At 35.4% G+C, this 26,141-nt stretch overlaps 4 protein-coding genes across 7 annotated transcripts in view; 2 read left to right on the forward strand and 2 right to left on the reverse strand.

Moving 5' to 3' along the window:
* The window catches only part of Hers (Histone gene-specific Epigenetic Repressor in late S phase), a 185,998-nt gene extending 182,527 nt beyond the window's left edge, over positions 1 to 3,471 (forward strand). For both annotated transcript variants that reach the window (XM_070109860.1, XM_036359364.2), the window contains exons 7-10: positions 61 to 1,835; positions 1,897 to 2,056; positions 2,138 to 2,306; positions 2,534 to 3,471. In XM_070109860.1, coding sequence (XP_069965961.1) covers positions 61 to 1,835; positions 1,897 to 2,056; positions 2,138 to 2,306; positions 2,534 to 2,741 — 2,312 coding nt within the window. In that variant the 3' untranslated portion in view covers positions 2,742 to 3,471. The remainder of the gene's footprint in view (positions 1 to 60; positions 1,836 to 1,896; positions 2,057 to 2,137; positions 2,307 to 2,533) is intronic.
* A 4,554-nt stretch (positions 3,472 to 8,025) lies between these two features.
* Positions 8,026 to 13,742, reverse strand: LOC106619506 (uncharacterized). 2 transcript variants are annotated; one of them, XR_011396728.1, is made up of 8 exons: positions 13,350 to 13,742; positions 13,115 to 13,289; positions 12,925 to 13,054; positions 12,744 to 12,823; positions 12,594 to 12,683; positions 12,413 to 12,526; positions 11,336 to 12,342; positions 8,026 to 8,136 (listed from the first exon to the last, which is right to left on the reverse strand). XR_011396728.1 is itself a non-coding variant. In XM_036359526.2 (8 exons), the coding sequence occupies exons 1-7, from the start codon at positions 13,631 to 13,633 to the stop codon at positions 11,815 to 11,817; spliced, it is 1,401 nt and encodes a 466-aa protein (XP_036215419.2). In that variant the 5' UTR covers positions 13,634 to 13,742; the 3' UTR covers positions 8,026 to 8,136; positions 11,807 to 11,814. The 2 variants fall into 2 exon arrangements, 1 of the variants encoding a protein (XP_036215419.2); XM_036359526.2 differs by having other exon boundaries at positions 11,807 to 12,342.
* Positions 13,743 to 14,087: 345 nt separating this feature from the next.
* Positions 14,088 to 22,392, forward strand: Pi4KIIIalpha (phosphatidylinositol 4-kinase III alpha). Of its 2 annotated transcripts, XM_070110622.1 has the most exons (12): positions 14,088 to 14,313; positions 14,393 to 14,606; positions 14,680 to 15,690; positions 16,020 to 16,079; positions 16,416 to 16,911; positions 17,041 to 18,015; positions 18,089 to 18,891; positions 19,004 to 19,954; positions 20,031 to 20,947; positions 21,007 to 21,195; positions 21,259 to 21,505; positions 21,570 to 22,392. In XM_070110622.1, the coding sequence occupies exons 1-12, from the start codon at positions 14,230 to 14,232 to the stop codon at positions 21,953 to 21,955; spliced, it is 6,333 nt and encodes a 2,110-aa protein (XP_069966723.1). In that variant the 5' UTR covers positions 14,088 to 14,229; the 3' UTR covers positions 21,956 to 22,392. The 2 variants fall into 2 exon arrangements, with proteins under 2 accessions (XP_069966723.1, XP_014093073.2); XM_014237598.3 differs by lacking the exon at positions 16,020 to 16,079 and having other exon boundaries at positions 14,089 to 14,313.
* Positions 22,393 to 23,184: 792 nt separating this feature from the next.
* On the reverse strand, positions 23,185 to 24,999 carry Alg10 (alpha-1,2-glucosyltransferase Alg10). Its single transcript, XM_036359529.2, has 5 exons — positions 24,686 to 24,999; positions 24,303 to 24,627; positions 24,100 to 24,242; positions 23,865 to 24,041; positions 23,185 to 23,803 (listed from the first exon to the last, which is right to left on the reverse strand). Exons 1-5 carry the CDS (start codon positions 24,839 to 24,841, stop codon positions 23,252 to 23,254), a joined length of 1,353 nt encoding a protein of 450 aa, XP_036215422.2. The 5' UTR covers positions 24,842 to 24,999; the 3' UTR covers positions 23,185 to 23,251.
* Between the last annotated feature and the right edge of the window lie 1,142 nt (positions 25,000 to 26,141).

Here is a 26,141-nt window from a genome sequence, read left to right on the forward strand (position 1 = left end):
AAAATAGTATACTAATTTTACTAACCCAACTTTTTGCTCTCCCTCTCTCTATCTCTGTAGGCCGCATGCGTCTTTTACCCAGCTGGCAGCAGCCACCAGTAATTCAATGCGACATTGACCTCTCCACAACCTCAGATGATGATGTGCTCGATCTTTGCCACAGTCCGGCACTATCTACAACGGGCAGTTGCCAAAAGTCACGCCTCAAGATACTAAACCTGCCCAAGGCACAACTACAGTGTAAGAAATCTTCACCTAACGGTTACAAAAGTCTCATTAAACAAGCCGAACCGCGCACATATTTGTGCCTGAGCGGCCGAAAGCTCGATAAACGTGGGCGTTACAGTAAACTGCAGTTAAGGCAAGCCAAAGCAGGTGGCGTTAATGCGACAATACGTCGGCGTCAGCTAGTGCTGACCGATAAGCAAAAGAAGCAACTGAAGTTGCGTAAGAAAAAGTTGCAAGCGCTAGAACGCCGCAAGCAGGAGATCTTGGAAAAGCGCCGCGCAGCTGCCAAACAGGAACGTTTGCAGCGCCGAAAGCAGCGCAAGAAGTCGATTACACTCAGTGACATAAAACAAGAAGATATAGAGCCATGCGCGGATGAGATTGTCGATTTGGTAGAAGAACCCGAGCAGACAGAAAGCGAATTCAGTGAAACCACGCAAACAGATGTGCCAACAATGCGCATGCTGCTGACCGAAAGCAGTAGCAATAGTAACAGTAGCAGCAGTCTGAGTACGCTTCGAATTACGCCGAAACCTTCACCGAAGCGTGGCAAGACACCACGAAAAACTTGTATACCGCTGCACTTGATCGAAACCATCGACTCGGTGGCGCGTGGCTACTTCTCTGAACCCGAAACGTCACGTTGCAATGGCACGCATAATCAGTATACAAACTGCGATGCTGCTGACGTTACCGAACAGGCTGCGGATAAGGCAGCAACTGAACGTAAACAGAAGAAAGACAAAAAGGCGTGCGCTGAGAAGCGCTCCAAGTCGGAGACGAAGAAACCTATTAAAACCACAACAGCAGCAGCGCACACTGCTGCGCCTGAGACTATTGATGTAAACTACACACTTATGGCGGCGATGGCGCGTGCCGCACAAACTACCTCAATCACCGAAGCTGCGTTGGCTTCACGCAATGTAGAGCCCAACACAGCCTTGGATTTGACACAGGTCACAGAAGAGGCGTACGCCGCACCAACGGCAATTGTCAACAGCAACAGCAGCACAAATAAAATGTCAAACAAGTCAAAGCGCACGCCGGCTAAACGGAAAACCACAAAAGCAAAGAAATCGAAAAAGCCAAAGTCAAATAAGCAGAAACTTAAACAGCAAGACTGTGACTACAACAACTATACTTTGGAAACAACTGAGGAAGCGCCGCTGCAGGCCACAGAGCAACTGGCATTGGAGACTAACAACAACATATATGACAAATGCAACGCGGAAGGCAGTGCAGTGGAAGAGACCGAAGCTGGACCAGCACAAATGGCAACAGAAGAGCTGGATGAGACGCCGGCGCTACAAGAAGTCGTGCAAGAACAGCAGTATGCGCCGCCACACGATAAACATTCCAATGCACAAGTGTTCCTGCCGCCGGTGCCGCCAATGCCGCGCATTGTCTGCCAGCCGCATCACGGTACTAAACGTACGCGTTCACGCTCGAAATTCGGCAGTCGCAAACGGCAGAAGGTGAAACATTCCACAGTCTCCTTCGAATTAGACGACCGCCTACCGCCAGCAACGCGCGGCGATGTCGTGCCAAAGTGGAATAACGGTTGGACGTGGGAGGGTGAGCCGTTCCAGCGCGCAGTATTTCTGAATGTAAGTCTTGTGTACGTTATCAGTGAGGGTAATTTATATTTAATATTCGTTACGATTACAGAGCGACGATCCGCTAGTCATACGCACCTGCTATCTCGCCATGCGTCACTCGGAGGGCGACATAATACGCACACGCGACTGTGTGCTGCTCAAAGCGAATGAGGATAATGATCTGCCATATGTGGCAAAGGTGGCGCATCTCTGGGAGAATCCCGAAGATGGTGCGTAATATATTTAATTTACAACACATTTAACGTTATTTTATTTTGTGTGTGTATTTGTGTGTTTCTGTTACTTTATAGGTGAAATGATGATGTCGTTGCTGTGGTACTACCGACCCGAACACACCGAGCAGGGACGCCAGCCTAACGATAGTCCCGACGAGGTGTACGCGTCCAGACATCGCGATCACAACTCAGTTGCCTGCATTGAAGATAAGTGCTATGTGCTCACTTTCAGCGAATATTGTAGGTGAGTAGTAGCAATAAAATGAAGAGCAAAAAAAAAATTTTAAAGCTAAATTTGTATTTTACAAACTTCGCAAGTGTGTGTATATGTTTAACATAATTTCGAAAATCGATACGATTTTATATTTGGCTTGTCGGCACGCATTAGAACTTCGAGTTTTGGCATTCCGAAATTTCAACTTAATTGTTAGAGATTCTGATTTTCATATTATGACTATATAATTTTTGCAGATACCGCCGTCGTCTACGCGCTGCAGAGGAGGACATCGAAGAGGAGGTCTCCATTGTGCCCAAACGCTCCAGCTGTTATAGCATACGCACCGTGCCTGAGAATACAAATCCCGAACTGGTTATGTTCTGCCGGCGCGCGTACGAATTTCGCACGAGGCGGCTGTTAAAGATGCCCAACAAACAGGATTATATTGTGGTGAACGGCTAAGCCGACAGCAGAAAATACTTGAAAATTTGTTTGTTTGAAGTAGCAAATGCTGGAGGCAGCGGCGCAGCCACTACGCTTGTATATGTTGCTTTTGTAGACCTGTTGAGAACAACAACAACAACAATTTGCGTCTAAATTGTTTATAGTTTTGAAACATTTTGGCAAGGCATATAATGGGTGTTACAAGAGCGTCAATCAATTATGCTGCTGAAATTAGTAATGAAAAGTCATTAGAGCCTGTAACGGTAATTTTTTGTTTGCATTATTTATTTTTAAGTGAAATATTTAAGTGACTTATTTTACACTTATCCACAATTCGCTTTTTCCTTTACATTTATGTACGTAAGCTTAACTTAACTTAAGCATAACTTAACTTAAGCTTAACTTGATGTATGCGGCTTTTCGCCAATGTATTTCCATTTATTAGCGTCTATTATAATATTCGCTTGTTACATATACATATATTTAAAATATTTATACTTTATATGTATGCATAGTTGTTCATTTTTCTCTCATTACCGATTATTCTCAACATGCCACACACAAATGCGGCGCGTGTATTTCAATTTTTAAAACCAACGCAAATGTATTGAAAAAAAAGCACATACACACACCAAAAAGCAAAAACAAATACTACTAAGTGTACTGTTTAGCTGAGGTATGGAAATTTAACCAAAAAACAAACTGTTTAGACACACCCAAAAATATTAGGGTCCGCAAAAAAAACAAAGATAAATAAAAATTACCAGTGGACCTTGCTAACTGCGGTTATAACTGGGTATAACAAATAACGAAACAAGGGACCAGTCGGACTACAAGCAAAATCTAAAACTTTGAGCGCAAAACTAGATATAAAAAAATAGTCAGTTAAGTTTAAGCAGTAATAGTTCTAACGTATTTCGTAAACAGCAAAAGCCAACAATCAACTTGCAGACGTAAAGCTTGTATGATTTTTTATAAAAATATTTGTTGCAATACATTTTTTTCAAATTTATTTTTCATTGAATATTTCGGAACTTTTGGTGTCTTACAGAATTCTTTTTCGAAACTTTTGCATTTTCTAGTTATTATTTTTTTTTAATATACATATTTTTTAATTTCGTTTATTATTAGCAATTAATATTTTTTAATTTGATTTACATTTTTTTATATTTCCGATCCTTTTCACTTTTTTAAATAAAAAATTTATCAAATCAAAAATTTTTTAAATTAGAAATTTTTCAAATTCACGCATATTTAGTCAAGTTTAAAATTTTTTAAATTAAAAATTTTTTCAAGTTAAAAATTTTTTCACATTGAAAATTTTTTGCATTTTTTATATTTCAGAGAATTTTTTCGAACCTTTTTTAAATTAACACATTTTCAAAAGTTTCAATTTATTAAAATCAAATTTTTTTTGTTGTAAATTTTTTCAAATTGAAATTTTTTGTTTATTTTTTTTTAAATACTTTTTTTTTACTTTTGTCTATCTATATTACAGAATTGTTTTTCCGAAATTTTTTCAAATTAACGCATTTTTTAGTGAAATTTAAATTCTTGTCCAATTCAAATTTTCTAGCTATTTTTTTTAAATACATTTTTTTTTTTAATTTATATTGCATTTTTTATTATTACGAATATTTTTCCGAATCTTTTTCAAATTAACACATTTTAAAAAATTTCAAGCTATTAAACTCACATCTTTTTGTTGTATTTTCTAATTACTTTTTTTAATATATATTTTTTTACTTTCATTTATTTAAATTTTTTTTCAAAATTTTCTTTACTTGAACCAAAAAAAAATTCAAAATTTTTTTTACATTTTTATTTTGCACATTTTTTTTTGTTTATATTTTTTTTATAAAAATTATAATTCTTAATTATAAAGTATAGTTTATTTTATTTTTTTAAAAAACATAAATTATAAAAATTGTTACAAAAAAATATTAAAACAAAAAACAAAGGAGCGCGAAATGAAAATGCAAAAAAAAATTTTAATATCTTTTTGTTTGCTAAAGTAACAAAATTTTGGAAAAAAATTTTTTTTATATTACAGTAAATAAAATTAAAAAATTTTTTTGGTTTAACTAAAGAACATTTAATAATTTTTTTTTAAGTAACGAAAATTTTGAAATTTTTTTAAAGTAAAGAAAATAAAAATTTTTTTTTTGTAAGTAAAGAAAACTTAAACATTTTTTTTGCTTGCATCATTGTAGCGTTTGAAGATTTTATTTTAAAATATATATGTACATGTGTATGTATTTTTTCTTTTTTAAACAAATGTTTGAAAACAATAAATTTGAGAATCAAAATTTTAAATGCCGTAAAATTTAACACAAAATAAAACTTAACTGGAAAGCAAAAATTCCAGAAATTAAGTAGCAAAAGTAAATATAAAAAACAGTAGATAAGCACAAAGTATAACGGTAGACAAAAATATAAACAAACGGACTCAAAAACATATTTTTACAACAAAAACGCATCATCATAACGAAACACAAGTGTTTGACACCCAGCAAGTCTAAAAGTTTGTGCAAATCCCTAAATTATAGAAATTTAATCGATTTTTGTAGCTAATTTTCAAATGCTGGCGATTTTTCCATACATTTTATATTTAATTTTACTTTTAAGCTTGTCAAGCAACACAATATTATAGCTTAAGATAACAACAACATGAGAAATGTAATTTTATTTCCATACACTTATTTGTAATTACAAGTAAATATAAATAATTAATTTTAAACGTAAGTTAAAGAAATACATACAAGACAAAATACATTTGTATGCATTAAACGCGGCTGTTCATATGTATTATATAAGTATGTATTATAACATATAATAGTTTTCTAATGCAGTTAATTATGTTAAATTATGTATAATTTTAAGGGAAAATCGTATTTCCAACACTCTCACACACGCTCTCAGCCAAAATGCTTTGGCGTCTCAAGTGCTAAATATCAAATATTTCCACACTTTTGCGCTATATAAACATATATAATTACAAATGTCGCATACATACATACAACATATACTCGTTTATGCTATTATATACACACTTCTTTGTTTATGTAAGTTAAATTTTGAATTTAAATTAATTGCGAACATTTTAGGTTAGGTTAGTCGTTGAATACTTACATTTGATTTGTTTACACTTTTTGTTTATGGAAATGAAATTTCACCAAACATATAATTTATTGTACATTATTAATTTATGTATATGTATGTACGTCGTTTCAAGCAAAGCAACGCCAAAAAAAAATTACTTAAAATTGAAAAAATTCTAATTTTTGACAGTTAAAATTATGCATAAAATATGCAGAATAAACCTTATTAATTTCCCATGCACGTGGCAACGCTATTTCGCTATTAAAGTTTATGAGAATTTATAAAAAAATAAATCATATGTTATTAATATTATTTTGTAAATATGTTTATGCATAAAAATGATAAATTTTACGTTCAACTAACAAATTCTTAACATATTGTACCAAACATTAACATATTGTACACACACACATGTACACGCACACACTTACAATAATTGTACACAAACATACAAACATTATAATAAATGTGCGCTATGAAAACAAAATAGAAAAAAAGAAAAATTTACAATATTTTGTGTTTTTATTTTTATTAATTGGGTATTGTTTTATCAATATGGTGTTTACAATATTTTTTTGATTGATATTTTGATAATATTTTATAGAAAAAAAATTTGTATGTAAATTTATAATTTTTAAAAATTTTTTTTACATGCTAAATTTTTTTTTGTTTAATTATTTTATGAACTATTTTCTTATTATAGATATTAAGATATATTTTTAAATACTTTTTTTTAACAATTTTTTTCATAATTTGCGTTAATTTGTAAATTTTTGTATTTATATTTTTGTATTTTATTAATTAAAAAAAAAATTGTCATAATTTAAAAAAAATTCAATTAATTTTCTCATATTTAAAGGTAATAAATTAATTTTTTTATAATTTTTTTGATAATTTATTTCTAAAAACAACTTTATAAATTATTTTTTATAATTTAAAAACCTTTTGTATAATTTTTTTTTCTTTTAATTATTGATTTTTTCATAAATTTATATAAATTTAAATTTTTCTTTTTAATTTTTAAAATGTTTTTATTTTAATGTTTAATATTTTTTATTAATTTTAAAAATTTTTGTATTTATTATTTTATATTATTAATTTCTTTATAATTTAAAATAACTAAATTAATCTAAAAACTTTTATAAATTTATTTTAATTATTGATTTTTCATAAATTTATATAAATTTTTTTGTTAACACTTTTTTTAACAAATTTTTTAATATTTCTTTTTATTGTAGTATTTAAAACTTTTTTATATTTTATTTTATGTTATTAAATTTTTTTATAGTTAAAAAAATATTTCAGTTTGAAAATTTTTTCTTCTAGAAGATTTTTATAGATTAAAAATTTTTTACAAATATATTTTTAAATTTTAATTTTTTTATTATTGATTTTTTATAATTTTTTTAATTTAGTACGTTTTTTGTAATTTTGTCACATTTTTTTAAATTGTTTTTTAAGATTTCTTATATGGGTTTTATAAATTTATATTCTTATTAGAAACTAATTTATTTTTGTTTATGCTAGAAATTAAAATTTTTTTATAAATTTATTTTTTTAATCATTGATTTTTCATAAAATTGTATTCATTTTTTTAACAAATTTTTTAATATATCTTTTTAATGTTTAAAATTTTTTTATATTAATTTTTTACAAAAATATTTAATTAAATCTTTCATAATTTTTTTATAGATTTAAAAAAAAATGTATAAATTTTGAAAATTTTTTCTGTTAGAAGTGTTTTTATAAATTTAAAAGTTTTTACAAATAAAATTTATAAATTTTTTTAAGATTTTTATAATTTTTTTTATTAAAATACATATAATATTTCTAATTTTAATTTTTTTTAAATTCAGTTTTAGATGTTTTCTTTATTTTTCTAGATTTTTTAATTTTTTTTTTTTTTAATATTTTTTATATATTTGGTTGTTTTTTTATATACATCTTTTTTTTTTAAATTCGTTAATACGTGCAAGAATTACATTTAAGTTTTCTATTTTTGGCACCGCTTCGGGTTAAGTGCGCGATTGAAATTTGTGTGGCCAGCTCAATTTAACAGGCGCGCAGAAGTTGACCGACACTTTTCAGGCGGTGTTTAGTTGCATAGTTTCAGGCGCTAATTGACGGGCGTGTTAAATAGACCAAATGCACAGAAACACGTGCAGGTGTTTTAGGCGACCATTAGCGGAATGAAATGCAATTTGAAATTAAATTAAGTTACTTTATTTAGACTTCTGATTATAATTCACAGTTAATTGCTTTAAAATATTTTAAATATATGTAATATTAGGAACGTCCATATGTTGTGCGGCTGAAAAATTAAAATAATTTTTTAATTATATTTTGTGTTTTCTGTGTTTATAATTTTTTTTTTGTAATTTAGGATAGGAAAATTTAAAAATAGAAATATTGAGTTGATTATATTAATAGGGTGTGACTGTAACTTTTTTAGATTTTTCTGCTATATTTTTTGTAACGTTTTTTTTAATATTTTGTTAATTTCTGCCATTTTTTTGTTTTGTCACTTTACGCACAAAATTTTAGACTTGCTGACAAGCGCAAATACAAAGACACATTTCAGTATATTTGGTCTACGAAACGAATACTAAAATATATTATCAAACACTATTTAAACAACTGGCATGCTCGTACATATAGTAAATACGACAAACCTACATACATACATACGTACATATACTCAATATAGACTCGAACATATAATGCAATACCTAACCAATCATCAAGGCAACCGAAATCATACATATACGTGTACTTATTATGGTGTAGACGAGAGATAAATATATAACAGCAAAACTAAATGAAGCAAAAACTATATTAATGGGCGTAGTAGAATATGTGTATAGGATTATTGTCCTGATAACTTAAAAATTAAAAATAATACAATGCAAGAAATAGTGCATATGAAGAATGAATGTAAGCATGTAATAAATAATATAATATTAGAAAATTAATACAAAAAACAACAACAAATACTGCAAGTGACAGTTGAGGAGACAGCTGATTGGCTGCACATGATTAGTTAGTTTTAAGCCTATTTTAGGGATTCCAAAGTAAACAAGGTATACAGACTTAAAAGTCTAAACAAAACAAAAACCAAAAAAAGAAACAAAATTACTAAAACAAAAAACTATAGAAACAAATAAAAGTAATAAAAACATGTAGCAAACTGTGTGGTAAGTAGAAAATCCATTTACTTAGCAGCAATATGAGTAAGAAAATGGAAAACTAAAATATAAACAAATAAAAAAAATTAAATTTAGCGCTATATATTAGCAACAAACACACAAAAACCAAGTGCAGACAAGTAAGACATTTCTATAGTAAAATTAGTCAAATACACACACGCTTTACAAAACGTAATGAAATATCAGGCAGAAGTATATACATATGTATAAGTGACTTAGCGATGTATGTAAATTTATTAAAGTTGACGGGTAAAATTAAACAAAAGCAGAAGGGGAACACATGTGCAAAAAACAAAAAAGTATATCAATAATAAATTAAAAAGCAGACGCCACTGTCTACAAATAATATTTGCTGACAGCGCGCGGTACACTACATGTTAACACATAGTTGGCAACACGCATGCGATAGCAATAGCGGAAATCAAAGCGCCGTTTGTTGTGGAAAAATTTTCAGCAGTCAAATGATTTTACCAAAAAAGTTAATAAACACTAAACAAAAAAAACGAAAACAAACAGACAAAAGACAACAGCACTGGAATATCAATTAGTAAAATAATAATAAACAAACTTAAATTGTAATAACACATGCATACGTACATACATGGTACATACATAAATATATGAAACACATACTATATTTCTACGTATTGCAAAGAAAAAACCACATACATACATATGTTGATACACAAACAATAAAATATTAGTAAATCCAGTAAATAAGTAAAAAAAAAAAAAAAAAAAAAAAAAAGCTGAAGAAAAAATGTAAGGTAAATCTCCCCAGTCAATGAGTTATTTAGTAATTTAAATGTGTTATCAGCTGACCCTTCCAAGCAACTTTTTCTAAAAATCAGACGCCTAATAGGAAAATAACGCAACCAAATCGAGAGATGAAAAGAAAATTTTACACAATAAAAGCAGAGAACATACAGCAAGTTGACATAAGTTCTCTAAAAGCTACATACACACATACAACAACTGACATGGCCTTCCCTGCTTCCTACTTACTTTCCATTCATGCTAATCATAAATGTTAGTGGCAAAAAACAAAAACAATAATCACAAATGCCATATGTTATAGCGTATATTATTGAAGAAATTATAATTGTCAAGTTTAAATTAAATAATTATATGAAATCGTTTAAATTTAAATTCTAACTCTACCATATATACCAGATTTAAGATGAATGCCGGCAAAAAAAAAAACATATTGCATTGCATGCAGTTACAATAATTATACATACATACATGTATGTACGTTGTACGTAGTAGTATGTGTGAGCATTGTACGTGCACGCGTTAATGCGGTAGTAATGATTCTAATACGCGGTACATACATATATTTATGTAAGTTGTAAACCGTACATAAGTTATACAACTAAATACTTGATTAACTGTTATTTTTAAAAATTATGTGAAGAAATTGCATTTAAGTTTCTTGTGAAAATAATAACAAATCCTTAACAATCGACAATTCGTATGAGAAATTATAGTCTATTAAAGTAAAAGATTACTTCAAATAAAAAAGAGATGCCAGATTAATTAATAAATGTTCGATTGTTTAAGTAAAAAAGATACAAGCATACATTGGCATAAGGCATTGAGGATTGAATAATTAATGAAATGGGTCGAAAGTTATGAGTCACTGTGCAAAATATGAAATCAATAAAGATATCAATATATACACATTATTTATTGGTTAAATAAGCATTTTTTATGATACTAAATTCGTTGGTTTCCCACACACACATATAATTTAAGCTTTGGAGGGGATGCGTGAAAGGTTAAGCTAACTACATGATCGTATAATATATGCATATTAAGTAGTAGAGACGTAACATTGTGAAAGCGAGAACTGTCAGTTGACTGTCACATTTGCAATACTGACATTGCGAAATGGTTACACAATTTTTTTTCTAGTGAAAGTAAGTATTTTTCTGGTATTTTTGCGATTTTTAATATATACTTAAAACAAAATCACTTATGACCGTTTAAGTTTGGTCGGTAGATATAATATTACCGCAAACAAAAGTATTAAGTAGCGAGTGTACAAGTCAATGTCTACACCCTCCTTTATATGCAATGAAACGAAATGATAACGAAACAAAAAAGTAAACAAAATTCAACTAATCGAAAAATTACGCTGGTTTAAAATTTCAAATATAGGATGGAAGAAGATTTTTCATTATTTTTACTTGCCAAGCGGAAAGATGCTTTCAACGGGGATTAGGTAACCGTTACAACAACAACAACAACATGCTTTCAACGTCCATCAGCTGAGGCGCCTACGTGACCAAAGTAACCTACCGTTCCCACGACAGTCGGGTAACCGGAACGGACCCGGATTTATTCCGGCCAAAGACTGTTAACTCGGCAGAATTCTGCCGCTACAACAACAACAACTAAAGTGATCCTTTTTGTTTGCCATATGAAATCTTCAAAAAACTGTTTGTCTTGCTGCACCTTGTTAAGAAAATACATTGTCTCATCTCCAATCATGAATGAACAGTAAGAAAGAGTGAAGATTGGGTAGTTTTCAATATGCTAATAAACTGAATGAAAATCAGTTAAATATTGCAGAAGAAGTGCTTTAAAGATGCATATCAGTATTGCCGTCAATGAAAAGTAAGACAAAATGGGTAGATAGTACGAATATTATTAGGCAATATTATATACAAAACTTACAATATGCTATAATAATTGTTGTTTGTTTGTAAACACAGTGACAGTGAACCTAGCGTTAGCTATAGTAAAACGAAATAAAATCTTTCGAAATACCTTTGTCCTTATGAATCATTTGCACAGCATGTCAAAACTTGCTCTAGCCGCTTTACATTATCAGCCATTGTTGTCACAGCGTCTGTTAAACCTTGCATCACAGTTATGAATTGTTCTTCTCGCTGGTCACGCCTTTTCATACTCTCCAAAAGGGTTTCGTACATTTCATTAAGTGTTGCTGATTTTCGTTTTTTTGGAGCGTTTGTCGAATTTCTAGGTACTTGTGGTTCAGGTGACGTTGCATACTGTGTGGAAGATGCGTGCTTGTTTTTCAAAGTTGACAAAACTTTTAAGCTGGATGAGATCATTGAAGTATTTGATGGTGGCGGCAAAACAATAATTCCTTGTGAACTGTTCTCTGTGTGTTTTGAAACACTTGATGGACCGAGCTGTATAATTTTCCTTTGAACATTATCGGTTGTTGTAGGCGTATTGTTTTCAGTTGATGTACGCGGAATAATAAATATTTTTGCCTTTTCGGTTTCTTTGGTCACTGTTTGGCGGGGAAGAACAAATATGTCAGAACGCGATGTGTCCTGTGCAAGAGTAGAAAGTAGTTTTCAGTAAATTTAACAAACAAAAAAGAAAATGTAGCGGAAAACCCACTGTTGGAATGTCTTCGACTGTATTGGGGCGATTTGCCGCATACGTAGAGTTACTGTCCTCCGAAAGTACAATATCATGTTTGATGTCTAATACTTCCTCTAACCTATGAGCTGCCTAAGAAAACATTTGTGTATTTTAATAATGGTTTTCATCACGCATATGTAATTAGAGGAATACGTACGTCTGCTTGAGTATCATCCTGATGACTATTGTCATCTTCAGAGCTATCAATTTCTTTTTTTATCTCGTCTAATTCCGTTTTCAGCACGTCCTTTAAATATAGAGGAGAAATTTGTGTCAAAAGTGTAAAAAGTTTTAAATTATAGCTCACTTTAATATTGTCTGCGCTGTCGATCATATTTTCAGCGGCAACGTCTTCAGTAATAGGGTCATTATTGGTGGAATTAATAACTATGTGTTCATTTTCGAAAAGAAAAAAACAATTTCTAAGCTTTGTAAAAGTTCCCTGAACGATCGGTGTTAAAATGAAATTTAAATACAAATAACTATACCTAATTGCACTTGCTTATTTAGTGAACGCTGTCCGAAGTTCCCTAAGGCGAATTTGTCAAATTGAGGTACACCGCTACTTTTGCCACGACGTGCCCGACACCTTAGTTGACTGCGCCAAGTGCTCATAGACTGTAAGAGCGTTATTTATGGATTTAAGTTTATTACACGTGTTTGAAATCAATTATTCACCTCTTTCCATTTATCAGCTGAACGACAAGCGCCATCCATTGAATTCAAATTGCTCGCTAATTCTTCCCATAAGTGACTTACAGCGCCGAACTTCGATGTTAGTAACTTCGGGTGTTTGCTTGCAAAGTTTACAAAGAATAAGAGTTGTTCCATAGAAGCCCGGTTTTTCCTATAACTATATAATGCTTTTTTTTATTGATTTGTTAACTATTTTTATTTCAAATCTTTTCATTACCTGTCTATGGCGCTTAAATTTTCATGCGATTCACTCCGTTTCAGGCTTGCTATTAATAAATTCAGCGAAGGCACTGCGTCTGATTGTAATCGTGCTCGTTTTGGATTTGCCGATGTAAAATCGTTTGCACAGAAGTGTTTGGAGCACAATCTTGAACTTTGTGTTAGCTTGACGCCACACGCTACTTCCCATTTACCTCTCATATATTGATCTCGTGGTGGCGAGAACATTGAAACAGTATTATTCCAACTACTTTTACACAGTGAACATGAATTACCCGGCATTACCACTATATTTCTTTATATTTTAGAATGAAAACTAAATTCCCTATGTATATGAATTTTGGAACTCGTCAAATATGCGTACAAAATGAACTGTCAATTGTCAATTGTCAGGTATGTTGTTGGTATTTTCCAATAGCGTCGTTGTTGAAAAATTTCATATGACACACCCTGTTGTAACAGCTGTTGCTTATCAATCGCATTGTTGCGGAGTTTCTCCTGCTTTATTATCGAAGAGATTTTGACATGCTCATTCGTAAGCAGACTTTTTGAGTTACCAAAAATAAAAAAGTTAAGTGCAGTTTAAAATTTCTAAGCCAATAAGAATTTTTTTTAATTCATACAAAATCTTTAACCTAATACACTTTGAATAGCTTTCAACAATAAATTTTTTACAAAATAACTGTTTAGTTTTTGCACTGCTACCACAGCTGTTTTCAGATTTTTCAAATGCCATATATTCTGGTCACCTTGCTAGTGAGTAATCTATGACAACATCAACTACTAGATGTTTTTCCAGCAGTGAAAAGTGAAAATCGGTGTATATTGTGGAAATTTTATTATAAACATCTTAAATTGTGTGATTAGAGCGCGCTGAAATGACGGACGCGTTTTCTTATCAACGCACCGTACAGAGTTTGGCTCGCGTATTGGCACGAATAGAGCCAACACCATGGGACAAGGTAACAATTGATTTTCACGGTCAACTCATAGCACAAAATCGACTTTTCACCTTTGACTCATATTCTTAATTTTTTGTAGGTGCAATCGCTTTTCCGCTATTGTCCACAAGAAAATGCCGCTGGCGTCTTTTGTCTTGATGCAAAAGCGCAAGATGCGGTAATAGCGTTGGGTATTTATTTTCTGGAAAGTGGGTGTCAACATGAGCAGCGCATTGTACCGTATTTACTAAGACTTGCGAAATGCTTGCCGAAAGCAGTTTGGGTAGACGATGCAAAGTGGAGCAAAACCGATCGTAAGTGTATTTGTAAGTGGATACTTTTCCCAGATACTTTAATTTCAAATGAGTTACTATGTTCTGTCAATAGGTATACCATCGGCAGAAAAGTTCAGTTTTTGTTTGAATACATTACTTTCCGACATAGCGTCGAAATGCCCCGATCTACGCGAAGAGATCATACTCAATCAAGTGGAGACGCTTAGCGCTTTGGCAAATATTATCAAATCTAGTAAGGATAGCAGCTCTGCGCCGCCACCCATAATATTATGCAAAGCCACTGTGCCATTACTATTCGGCTTGGCGCGTTCCATGGGCCGCTATGCCAGCCAAGCTCCGTCTTTATTGTGTCGCATATTTCCACGCGAAGAAATGCCGGTGGTTAAACAGAACACGCGCGATGGCGGCAGTTTCAGCTCTAGCGAACGCATTGCTTGCTTCTCACAATTTCGCCCAATCATACCACGTTCCATGTCCGGTAGCTTGAGTCAAGACTCCAACGAGCTGCGCATGCGTCAATTGCAAATGCTAAATGGAATGAAGCAACGGCCACATTTACAAACTTACTTCTCTGTGCCATACGATCCGCGCACACATTTCTTCACCAAGACCGGTTCAAGTTTTAATCAATTTCCCAATATGCGCGCCTGTGAGACGCCAATTAAAGCTAAGAAGTCAGTCACGGTGCCACCATTTCCCATACAGCATCTACAAACTATTTTCGCTGTAGCCAAGAAATTACTCACCAAAGAGACACTGGAGCATTTGGATGAGCAGGCGAGCGATATATTCGCACTGCATCAAATAAAGGGTTATTGCTACAAAAGCTTTTCGGAAACGCTGAATTTGGTATTAGTGACGCTGTTACGTGAACTTTTGCAGCACCAAATCGATTTACCAACGCCATTTACGAAGGACGTGCAGGAATTTGTGAAACGTCTATTTTTAAATGGACAAACGGAGCTGGCAAATAAGCAACAAGATCAAGAGAAGGAAAAGCGCGAAGAGAACGGCATACCGGTGGTGAATAAATACAAGGTCAATGTAATGGCAAATGCCGCCTGCGTGGATCTGCTTGTTTGGGCTATACGCGATGAAACGGGTAGGTGATATGCTTGCTAAAGTGGAAGAGCATTTTCATTTTTCTTGAAAACTGTAAAAAAATATTTTTTTTTTTAATTCTCACTGGTAGGCAATATTTATTCAAGATTCTTGAAAAATATGCTTTACAGTTAATAATTTTTTTTTTTTTATTAATTCTCGTTGGTGTAGCATATTTTTTCAGGAAAAAGAAAAAGCAATGCATTTAAACACACACAAACACATATATATATATATATATATATATAGTTGTAAATTAAGTTAGCGTTATTACATACTTTGGGTACTCACTTGACTACTTTTTTATTTAATCTGAATTATTCTTTTCAGTTGATGAGGAGTACAATGTACCTTCATTGCAGTTGGGTTTAAAGATTTTATTGAAGAAAGGTTGTTAATTTTGAAAAGCTTTTGTTTTGTTACGAACCGATTTTTACGCAGTTCGGTGCATGCTCAAATGTTACCACTTAAGAAAAAAAGAAAAAAAAAACCATCAAAGTACTAATTTAATTATGCATACTATTATCACTTCATTGTCATGTCAGACCCACCTCAACAGGAGTTGGACATATTTTGTCACATTTTTTTTACCTTTCCTCTCCAATATATATTTTTTACGTTTTTGAATGCGTTTATACCAATTTCGCCTACTTTTACGTTTTACTTTATCTTTTACGATTTAACATCACAACCAAACTTAAATTGACAACAACTCCTACTTTTTAGAGGCCGACAAGCTTTGCGGTCGACTCTCGCAAAAGCTCAACTCTGTGCTAAGTCATAAGATTGTCTTAGACCACATGCCATTGCTGATGGTTTGTCTCGAGGGTCTTGGCAAGTTAGCGCAAAAATTTCCAAACATTGCCGGCACATCTATATCGTATTTGCGAGACTTCCTTGTCGACCCCAGTCCAATATTGGCCAAGCTGCATGCTTATTCGCAGCAAACGCTAGCATTGCAGAAGAAGGAGAAGGAAAAGTTGGCGCCTTTCAAGATTGTGGTGCAGAATAGCGAGTCGCGCTCGACTGTGGATATTTATGGTGAAAATCAGAAACATGCGGGCATGCGCCCGGGTCAGGCAGCCTTCGAGGCGTTGCGCGATGCGGCAATTGAAAATTTGAGCATTGCATTACGTTCCGCGCACACGTTGGATCAGTACTGTGTGCCGGCTTTGGTGGCCAACCTCTCGAATCGGCTATTCACAGCAGAGAAACACGAATCGTAAGTACAGTTATATGTCAGATCGACGACAGTCTCCAATAGTTTGGAAAGTAAAGCAAGCAAATGATGTTAACAACAAATAAATAATATTTTTTTCCCATACATTCCATTCTATCTTCGCTCGCCTAGTGAATCTACTTTGGTAAGCCTCAATATTATTGTGATGCTCGGTCACGTTGCCGTCACGCTAAAGGACACTTCGAAGACCACGCAGAATATCTTGCAATTTTTCATTCAACGCTTCTGTAAGGTACCCTCCGAGCAGAATGCGCTAATTGTCGATCAATTGGGCTGCATGATTATCTCACAGTGTGAACCGCATGTTTTTGAAGAGATTATGAAAATGTTTTCGCGCGTCACAGTGCAATCGGCATCGTTGGCCTACACGTCGGATCAGGAACATCGCAAACAATTCAATAACGTGTCGGATGCAGTGGTCAATGCTTTGGGTAATATTGCTGCCAATATACAGGGTGACTCGGAGATGCTCGAATTATTGGGCAAACTGCTCGAACTCTTTGTGCAGATCGGTCTGGAGGGCGAGCGCTCCTATGACAACAATACACCGGGTGCGCAGAAGGCCAGCTCCAGTGCCGGCAATTTAGGTATGCTAATACCAGTAATTGCGGTGCTGGTGCGTCGCCTACCGCCGATTAAGAATCCACGTTTGCGTTTGCATAAGCTATTCAAGGATTTCTGGGTGTATTGTGTGGTCATGGGCTTTACAAATGCTCGCCTCTGGCCAGCCGATTGGTATCAAGGAGTGCAACAGATTGCAGCCAAATCGCCCTTACTCATCTCGCAGACGACACACAAATCCGACATGCGTGAATTGAACTATACATCGGCGATTAAAAGCGATTCGGTGAGTTTAAATGAATTACGTAGCCAAATACTGCTGCTGCTGGAACATCCAACGGCCGATGTGACTGCTTCGATCAACAAATTGACCTTTGCGCAATGCACCTATCTCTTGAGTGTGTATTGGTTGGAGACTTTGCGTGTGGAGAATTCAGAAGAGCCCAGTTTGGAGCCGATTTTAAGCTATCTGTGCGATAATGCGCTGCAAAAGGATAAATCTGGCATCTGGCAATGCGTGAAGTGGTAAGTTGCCAATCAACCAATTGTGCCTAAGCGGAGAGCCTAAATTCATTTTTTTTTTTTTTGTCTTTTACAGTGTTGCCGATCAGGTCTTCGAGAAGTTCCGCAATGTGCTTTTCGCACATGACGAGATCCGCGAAAAGGTTTTAGAATCACAGGCAATGCTATTGCTCGTCTACTTCAATCACATACACAAGCAAATCCAGTTAGTCGCCGATCAGTATCTCTCGCAGTTGGTGGATAAGTTTCCACATTTGCTATGGAATCGTCGCGTGCTTTGGTGCATGTTGGATATTCTGCAATTGCTTGCATTCTCGCTTACGCTCGATCCGAACGAAGAGACACCAACGCTGCGCGTCGTATCTACACCTTACACCTTGCAGCTAATGGACTCATTGCCTGCACGCGAAAGTCGTCTGAAAGACTTTGCCGATCGCTGTCAAGGTATTGTTAATGAAGCGATGAAATGGGCACCGCGTTCCACACGCTCGCACCTGCAAGAATACCCCAATCAGATACCCACACCGGTACTGGCACACCATAGTGGTCTGGCTTTGGCCTTCGATTCGGTAGTCAGCAGCAATACATTGTATCCGAACGCTTTGCCATCGATTAGTAAGCGTCCGAACTGCGTGAATAGCAATACGCCGCGCTTCGTGTCGGTATTGTGTCTGCGCAGCAAATACGCTGGTGAAATCTCTGGTCTGTTGTCGGTGCTAAGTGAGGATGATAAGGCGGGCTTAGCAGACCGCTTAGTGAAAGATGTGTGGGATGCATGCGCGGAGAAGAGTGATGCGAGTCATCGTGGCGCTTTGTGGCGTGCCACCGCTTATTTGATTATTTGCTCCGATGTAAACCGAAAGCTGTTGCATGCAGTGGGTGAGTCGTGGTTTAAGCATACATTTCACAAGTTACAGCAATTTATCTTTTTTAATGCTTTTCTCCAATAAACTCTGCATTTTAATTTTTTCGCGCTCTCAATTGTTTTCAGCCACCTCTCAGGTGGAATTATTCACCGAATATGCCGTAGAAACGGCTGTGGAGTGCTGGCAGTGGGTGTTGACGGCACGCCAAGATCTGGAGCTCTGCTTTATCCAAGAGATGGTTAGCGCCTGGCAAACGACTTTCGAAAAGAAGTTGGGCCTCTTCTCTGACGAGGTAGAGACTACCATACCATTAGCCGCTTACGATGGCTGTAAGCTGGTCTCTAAGCCCATTCAAATAGCGCCACATCTCATTTGGCTGCAGTTGCTCTCCGAAATGGTGGACACCGCCAAGTATTGTAATCGCGACAAGGTGGAAATGTTTTGTCTGCTGTTGCATCGTTGTTTGCCTATTTCGAAAAATTCGAAACAAAATCGCCAAGTATCAACGGTCGGTTGTCGTTTTAAGCTACTGCAATGCGGTCTCTCGCTGCTGCAGGGCAATACAATACCACGTTCGCTGGCGCGTAACATATTACGTGAGCGCATATATAGCAATGCATTGGATTATTTCTGTGGTCCACCCACATGCGCCAACCAGAGTAAGGAGCAATTGTTGAATGACATTCTGATACTGTTGAAATTCTGGCAGACGATGCGCAGTGAGAAGAAACATTTGGTCACCTCGGAGGTTGGCGAATACGATATAACGGCGGTGGCATCGACGCAAATGCTCTCCGTGAAACAGAATGTGGAGACGGCATCGCTAATTAGCGCTGGTGATGTCGCGCGTTCGATGTCGACCGGCGGCACTGGCGGCTGGTACAACACAATACCGCACTCCACATCTACGCTATCGAAACGATCGAATCGCTCGAAACGACTGCCGTATCAAAAGGACTCGTACGACAAGGATTATATGAAGAAGCGTAATTTGATTTTGGAATTACTGGCAGTCGAGCTGGAATTCCTCATAACGTGGTACAATCCGAATAGTCTACCTGATTTGGCTATACCCGGTAAGTGCTACGCGCGCCGCCAAATGCATGCTTGGAATATGCTATATAAATATATTCACCGTATTTTCCTAAACAGGTGAAGAGCAGGTGAACGAGTGGCGCGCACGTCCCTCCAAACCCAACTTGTGGCGAGATTACGCACGCCTTGCTTGGACCTACAATCCAGCTTTGGCTGTTTTTCTGCCGTTGCGCATCAAAAGCGCCGACTCGATTGAGGAGGAGGTCTCGCGTTTGGTGTGCGCCGATCCCATCGCGGTCAGCCACATTCCAGAGGCGCTCAAGTATTTGTGCAATACCAAAAATCTGCTACACGAAAGTCCAGATCTGGTTTATATACTTTCCTGGGCTCCCGTCAACCCCATACAAGCACTTTCCTACTTCTCACGTCAATACCCATCACATCCGCTGACCGCGCAGTACGCCGTCAAGACGCTCAGCTCCTACCAAGCTGAATCGGTATTGCCGTACATTCCACAGTTGGTGCAGGCATTGCGGCACGACACCATGGGTTATGTTGCCGAGTTCATTAAGAATATTTCGAAGCGTTCTCAAATTGTGGCACATCAACTTATATGGAATATGCAAACCAATATGTTCATGGATGAGGATCAACAGCATAGAGATCCAAATTTGTATGACTGCTTGGAGGCGTTGTCACATAATATAATTTCGTCTTTCTCTGGCGCCGCCAAACGTTTTTACGAGCGCGAATTCGATTTCTTCGGCAAGATCACAGCAGTTTCGGGTGAAATACGTTCTTTCCCGAAGGGTATTGAGCGTAAAAACGCCTGCTTGACGGCGCTGAAGCGCATACAAGTACAACCGGGCTGCTATTTACCCTCGAATCCGGAAGCTATGGTGCTGGACATTGACTATAACAGCGGCACGCCCATGCAGAGCGCCGCAAAAGCACCATACCTGGCTCGTTTTCGTGTCTATCGCTGTGGCATAACGGAGTTGGAGACACGCGCCATGGAGGTGTCTAATAATCCGGCAAGTATTTTAAATTGCTTTTGAACTGTGTTGAAATAACACAATTTGTTTGCCTACAGAACTCGCAGGAAGACGCTAAGATGACACTGGGCGTTGAATCGTGGCAAGCAGCGATTTTCAAAGTGGGCGACGATGTGCGTCAAGATATATTAGCGCTGCAGGTTATAACAATTTTCAAAAATATATTCCAACAAGTCGGCTTAGAGCTGTTTCTCTTTCCATATCGCGTTGTAGCGACAGCGCCCGGTGTAAGTATTTTAATTTCAAACAGTAAATTAATATATTTAAATACATCATCGACTTGCGTTTAGTGCGGTGTCATTGAGTGCGTGCCAAATGCTAAATCACGTGATCAACTTGGACGTCAAACCGACTCCGGGCTCTACGAGTATTTCCTACATCAATACGGTGACGAGAGCTCCAAAGAGTTTCAGGCTGCGCGCGCCAACTTTGTCAAATCCATGGCGGCATACTCGCTAATCGGTTACTTGCTGCAGATCAAAGATCGGCATAACGGCAATATTATGATTGACAAGGATGGCCATGTCATACACATTGGTGCGTTGCTCTTAAGCACACATTTTATATATAAATATTTCTAAACTCCTCATACCGCTAACAGATTTCGGATTTATGTTTGAGTCCTCGCCCGGTGGAAATATTGGTTTCGAACCCGACATGAAACTCACCGACGAAATGGTTATGATTATGGGTGGCAAGATGGAAGCGCCTCCCTTCAAATGGTTCTGTGAGTTGTGCGTGCAAGCATTTCTCGCAGTGCGACCCTATCAGGATGCGATTGTTTCGCTGGTCTCGCTAATGCTAGACACTGGTTTGCCCTGCTTCCGCGGTCAGACTATAAATTTGCTGAAACAACGTTTTGTCGCGACTAAAAATAATAAGGAGGCGGCGGCTCATATGTTGGCGGTAATACGGAATTCGTATCAGAACTTCCGCACACGAACTTACGATATGATACAGTATTATCAAAACCAGATACCATATTAAAGAAGGGAAGAGCAGTGTGTGCGGTAGAAAATATGTATGTAAATGTATTAATTTAAAAATGTATGGAATGTTAGCGAAATGTTGCTCTCAAAAGTGTGCTCTCTTCACTGTTATTCGCTTATTTTCAACTCTAATATTCGTGGAGATTTTTTATTGCACTACGAATTTGTTATTTCTAGATTTTAAGTGTACGACTATTAAAATTATGCTAATATTTTAGTTATTTGTGTGTCATCAGAAATATTCTGTCAAGTATGACGTATGCAGTATTTGCATATTATTCAAAGATTCTTGTTTCACGCTCATATTAAAGCAACATATATAATTGTATGTATTTGAAATATAAATAATTGTGGTGTTACTGCTTAGCAACATGTTCAAATAATATAAAATTACATATTATAAATTAACCACTAATAAATGTAGAAAACATTCAAATTGAAATAAATAAAAAATATTGAGTTTTATTTAACAAAAAAAAATTAAATAATAAAAAATAAACAAACAAAAAATAAAAATAAAAAAATAATAAATAAAAAATAATAATAAATAAATAAAAAATAATAATAAATAAATAAAAAAATAATAATAAATAAATAAATAATAATAATAAATAAATAAAAAAATTATAAATAAAAAATAATAATAATAAAATAAAAAAATAATAAATAAAAAAAAAAGTTCAATTAAAAAAAAAAACAAGTAAAAACGAAGCTATAATACCCTTCACAAATGCAAAAGTTTTCCATACAAGAACTTGATTTTGATCGCTCAGCTTGTATGGCAGCTATATGATTTAGTGGTCTGATATCGGCGGTTCCGACAAATGAGTAGCTTCTTGGGTAGCAAAAGACGTATGGAAATTTTCAAAACGGTATCGATATAGTTCGCGTGTATACAGATAGACGGACATGGCTAAATCGACTCAGCTCGTCATGCTGACAATTTATATGTACATATATATTTTATAGGGTCATATAAACTTCGTGGCAAACTTTTTAATAACCTGTTCGGTATATAATTACTTAAAAGCCGCGCGGGGTGTTGCTTTAATAGTCGACTTTCTGTTGTAGCGACCACAAACAGCACTTCAAATGTTTTATTCAATAAAAATACACATCATATTAAAAAAATGCGTTCATACACAAAAATCGTACTACGATATGCAACAAAATATAGTAATATATAAAAAAATAATGGAAAAAATGCATGTAATGCTCCACAACATGTTTCAACAATTATCAATAGTTTATTTACCATACTTCAAATCAGACTAATAGTTCTGACGTTTCTTGTTTACCAAATAATGCGTTGCGGCTCCTTAAAATTTTCCCATCTGATTTCTTTGGTGAAAAATATATAGAATGTGAGCGCATTAAGCATCACATAGCAGCCCAGCCCCAGCCACTCTGCCCAACGGCTTTTAATAAGCGGCTGTGTGTGTAGGCGATACAGCACGAAAGGAATGAGAAAGTAACGCAGCTCTAGCAAGCGTTGAAAGCATAGCACTAGAAAAACAGCTAGCCAAAACATCAATTTGAAGCTTGTGCGCATATGTCGCAGGCCTGAGTGTAACAGCGCCAGCGCAAATACATAAATGGGCACCATAGCGTACTTGAACCATTCATAAGGGCCATAGAAACGATTCCATATATAAAATATGTAATGACGGTTGTCAGCCAGCAAATATGGATGTATGAGCGTATTCCATTTAACGGCTAGTATGCCAGTGCCGAGCAGGAAGATCACAATTAGTTTGTCGCGCGATAGCCAATGTAATGTCGGACGCAACTCGTGCAGCGTATTGGAGACGCCGAAAAGCAAAGCAAAAATGCTGAAGTAAAATAGCTGCAGACAAAAATAAAAAGTTCCAAGTCGTAAACTTTTTTAGCATATATATTAGACCTACCTGCGGTACGTGTATGGTCGCTTCATGCGCACGCTTATCGCCAATAACAATGGAACCATTGAGAAACACGAAAAACAGAAAAGGCAATATTATGATTAGGTAGTAGCAGCCTTTATGTAGTATTTGCCAGATGCTGCGGCCCAGTAGCCGATACGAAGTGAGTATGCTCAAGAGCGTCTAAAACATAGCGTATCAATTAAAAGCCAAATTTACTAATGCAATTAAGTAAACCTACCTTGGGATTAAGTAACTCCACTTGTTGTCTTTTAATGCCTTTGGCACGCGCATAATTGCCGGTAAGCACATCTAGTGCTGTTATGCCGAAGCACATACCGACCCAAACTACATTAGTTTGTCGCATTAAGACACTAGCAGCAGCTGGAAAATAATTCGCAATTAAAATGTTTAAACCAATTGCCAATAGTATTTAAACGCTACCAAAAACAGCAGCTTGCAGATGTGACTCTTTGTGCCAGTAGTAGTAGAATAGCAGTATTGTCGTCAGCGATAACGTATCAGTATAGTAGAGATGACTAAAGAAATAGAGCGGTGGTAGTGCACCTAGAGTGAAAGCATCTAAAGCCGCAAGCTGTCCATGTGCACCACCCAGCAACCGGCGTCTTATTTTATATAGTAATACCACATTTACCGCAGCTGCTACTAGGGATATGCAACGTAAACCCAATGCTGAGCAAGCACCGAGTGGTATGAGTATTAGCGACGCCAGATAGAGGCCTGGGAAGGTGGTAATTTTAGGATCCCACTATAAATACAAAGATTTAATGATTACAACGTTAGGCATATAACTCATTCATACCCACCACATCGAAGCGTTTGTTGCAGAAGTGCAGACCCTGTCGCAAATGGAATTCTTCGTCTATTACCGTGGGTGCAGTGGCATAGACACGTAGGAATAAAGGCAGTGAATATGCTAGAAATAGTATGGGCAATAAAACCGGCCAGAAGTACTTTTGCATTTCGGCTACTATATGATCCTCAAATATCAAATATTGATTGTAAATTGGTGTTGGTAGGAAGAAAATGCACTGACAAGTAGATAGTTTTGTTTACGAAGGTACTTATAAAGCAGAATCCATAAAACCGTGCTTATGCTTTGCCAACTCTATTATTCTAAGAGGGTTGGAAACGTAAATTAACTTATCAAATCAGATAATGTATAATATAAATTTTACGTTTACTGATCAAATTGTTATAGAAGAAACGCAGAGAATGTAAAATATATATACAATAAAGTGAAATATTTTGATAATGGCCGCACTGTGAACCTTCTCTATAATCTATATTCTCTGAGAAACGTATAGTAAATCGAAGTTGTTAAAAATATTGACTACCCGAAATTGTTTGATATGTATATATAAATGTATTTACAATCGAACTTGTTTTACTACACTTACATATATACGATTTTTTAATCCCTAGCGTATTCAATCAATATACAAAATATCTAGAATGTTAGATGCTCCAATGTTAAAATTATATATATATATATTAGTCCTTAGATATATCTATATATATACACTATAGTGTTGGCAGTTCATTGACGATTTGTTAAGCTAGTTGGCAACGCGTTAATAAGCGGTTGTCAAGTTGGCAGTACTGCACCGCCATATTGATGAAAAAAAGGAGTCGTCGTTTCTTGATTTCTCGGCGTGTGGCGCTGGAATTTTCTGCATTAAATATATAAATTCGCTGCATATCGTTCAATAATTGTATAAGTTATATTAAATCGGTGACTTTGCGTTGATCGATGTGATCTAAAAGTAATTTCGTGTATTCTAAAAAACGTTTGGAATACGGCAAGTGTTGGATCGTCATCGTCGTTGTAAGCGAAGGGGAGAGAACCGTAATTGGTAGATGAAAAAATTTACAAGTATAAAGGAAAGAGTGAGGGGGAAAAACTTTTTTTTTGAACTTTTTCACTGCGAGTTTTTCGTTTTCGAAAGTGTATTTTGCTTCTCTGAACCCTCGAAAATTTTTCACAAAGTGCATTTGAGTTTTGAACGTAAGGTGTGGTTTTTAAATGTCATAAAATCTGAAATTTTATGGAAATCTAAATATATTATATAAAAAAAATATATATATATGTGAATTATATAGTGTGTGGATTATAAGACAAGAGCAAAGGGCTGGAGAAAAGTGTAATAGAAAGGAAATTGTGCGAACATCAAAACGAACAAGAATAAAATAAAAAACGTAAAAGCAGCATATCAAAGGCAAGGCAAGGAATCAAGTGCTGTGTGGCTACCGAATACCTGT

Source organism: Bactrocera oleae, chromosome 5, assembly GCF_042242935.1.
Source record: "Bactrocera oleae isolate idBacOlea1 chromosome 5, idBacOlea1, whole genome shotgun sequence".
Classification (NCBI taxonomy): Eukaryota; Metazoa; Arthropoda; class Insecta; order Diptera; family Tephritidae; genus Bactrocera; species Bactrocera oleae.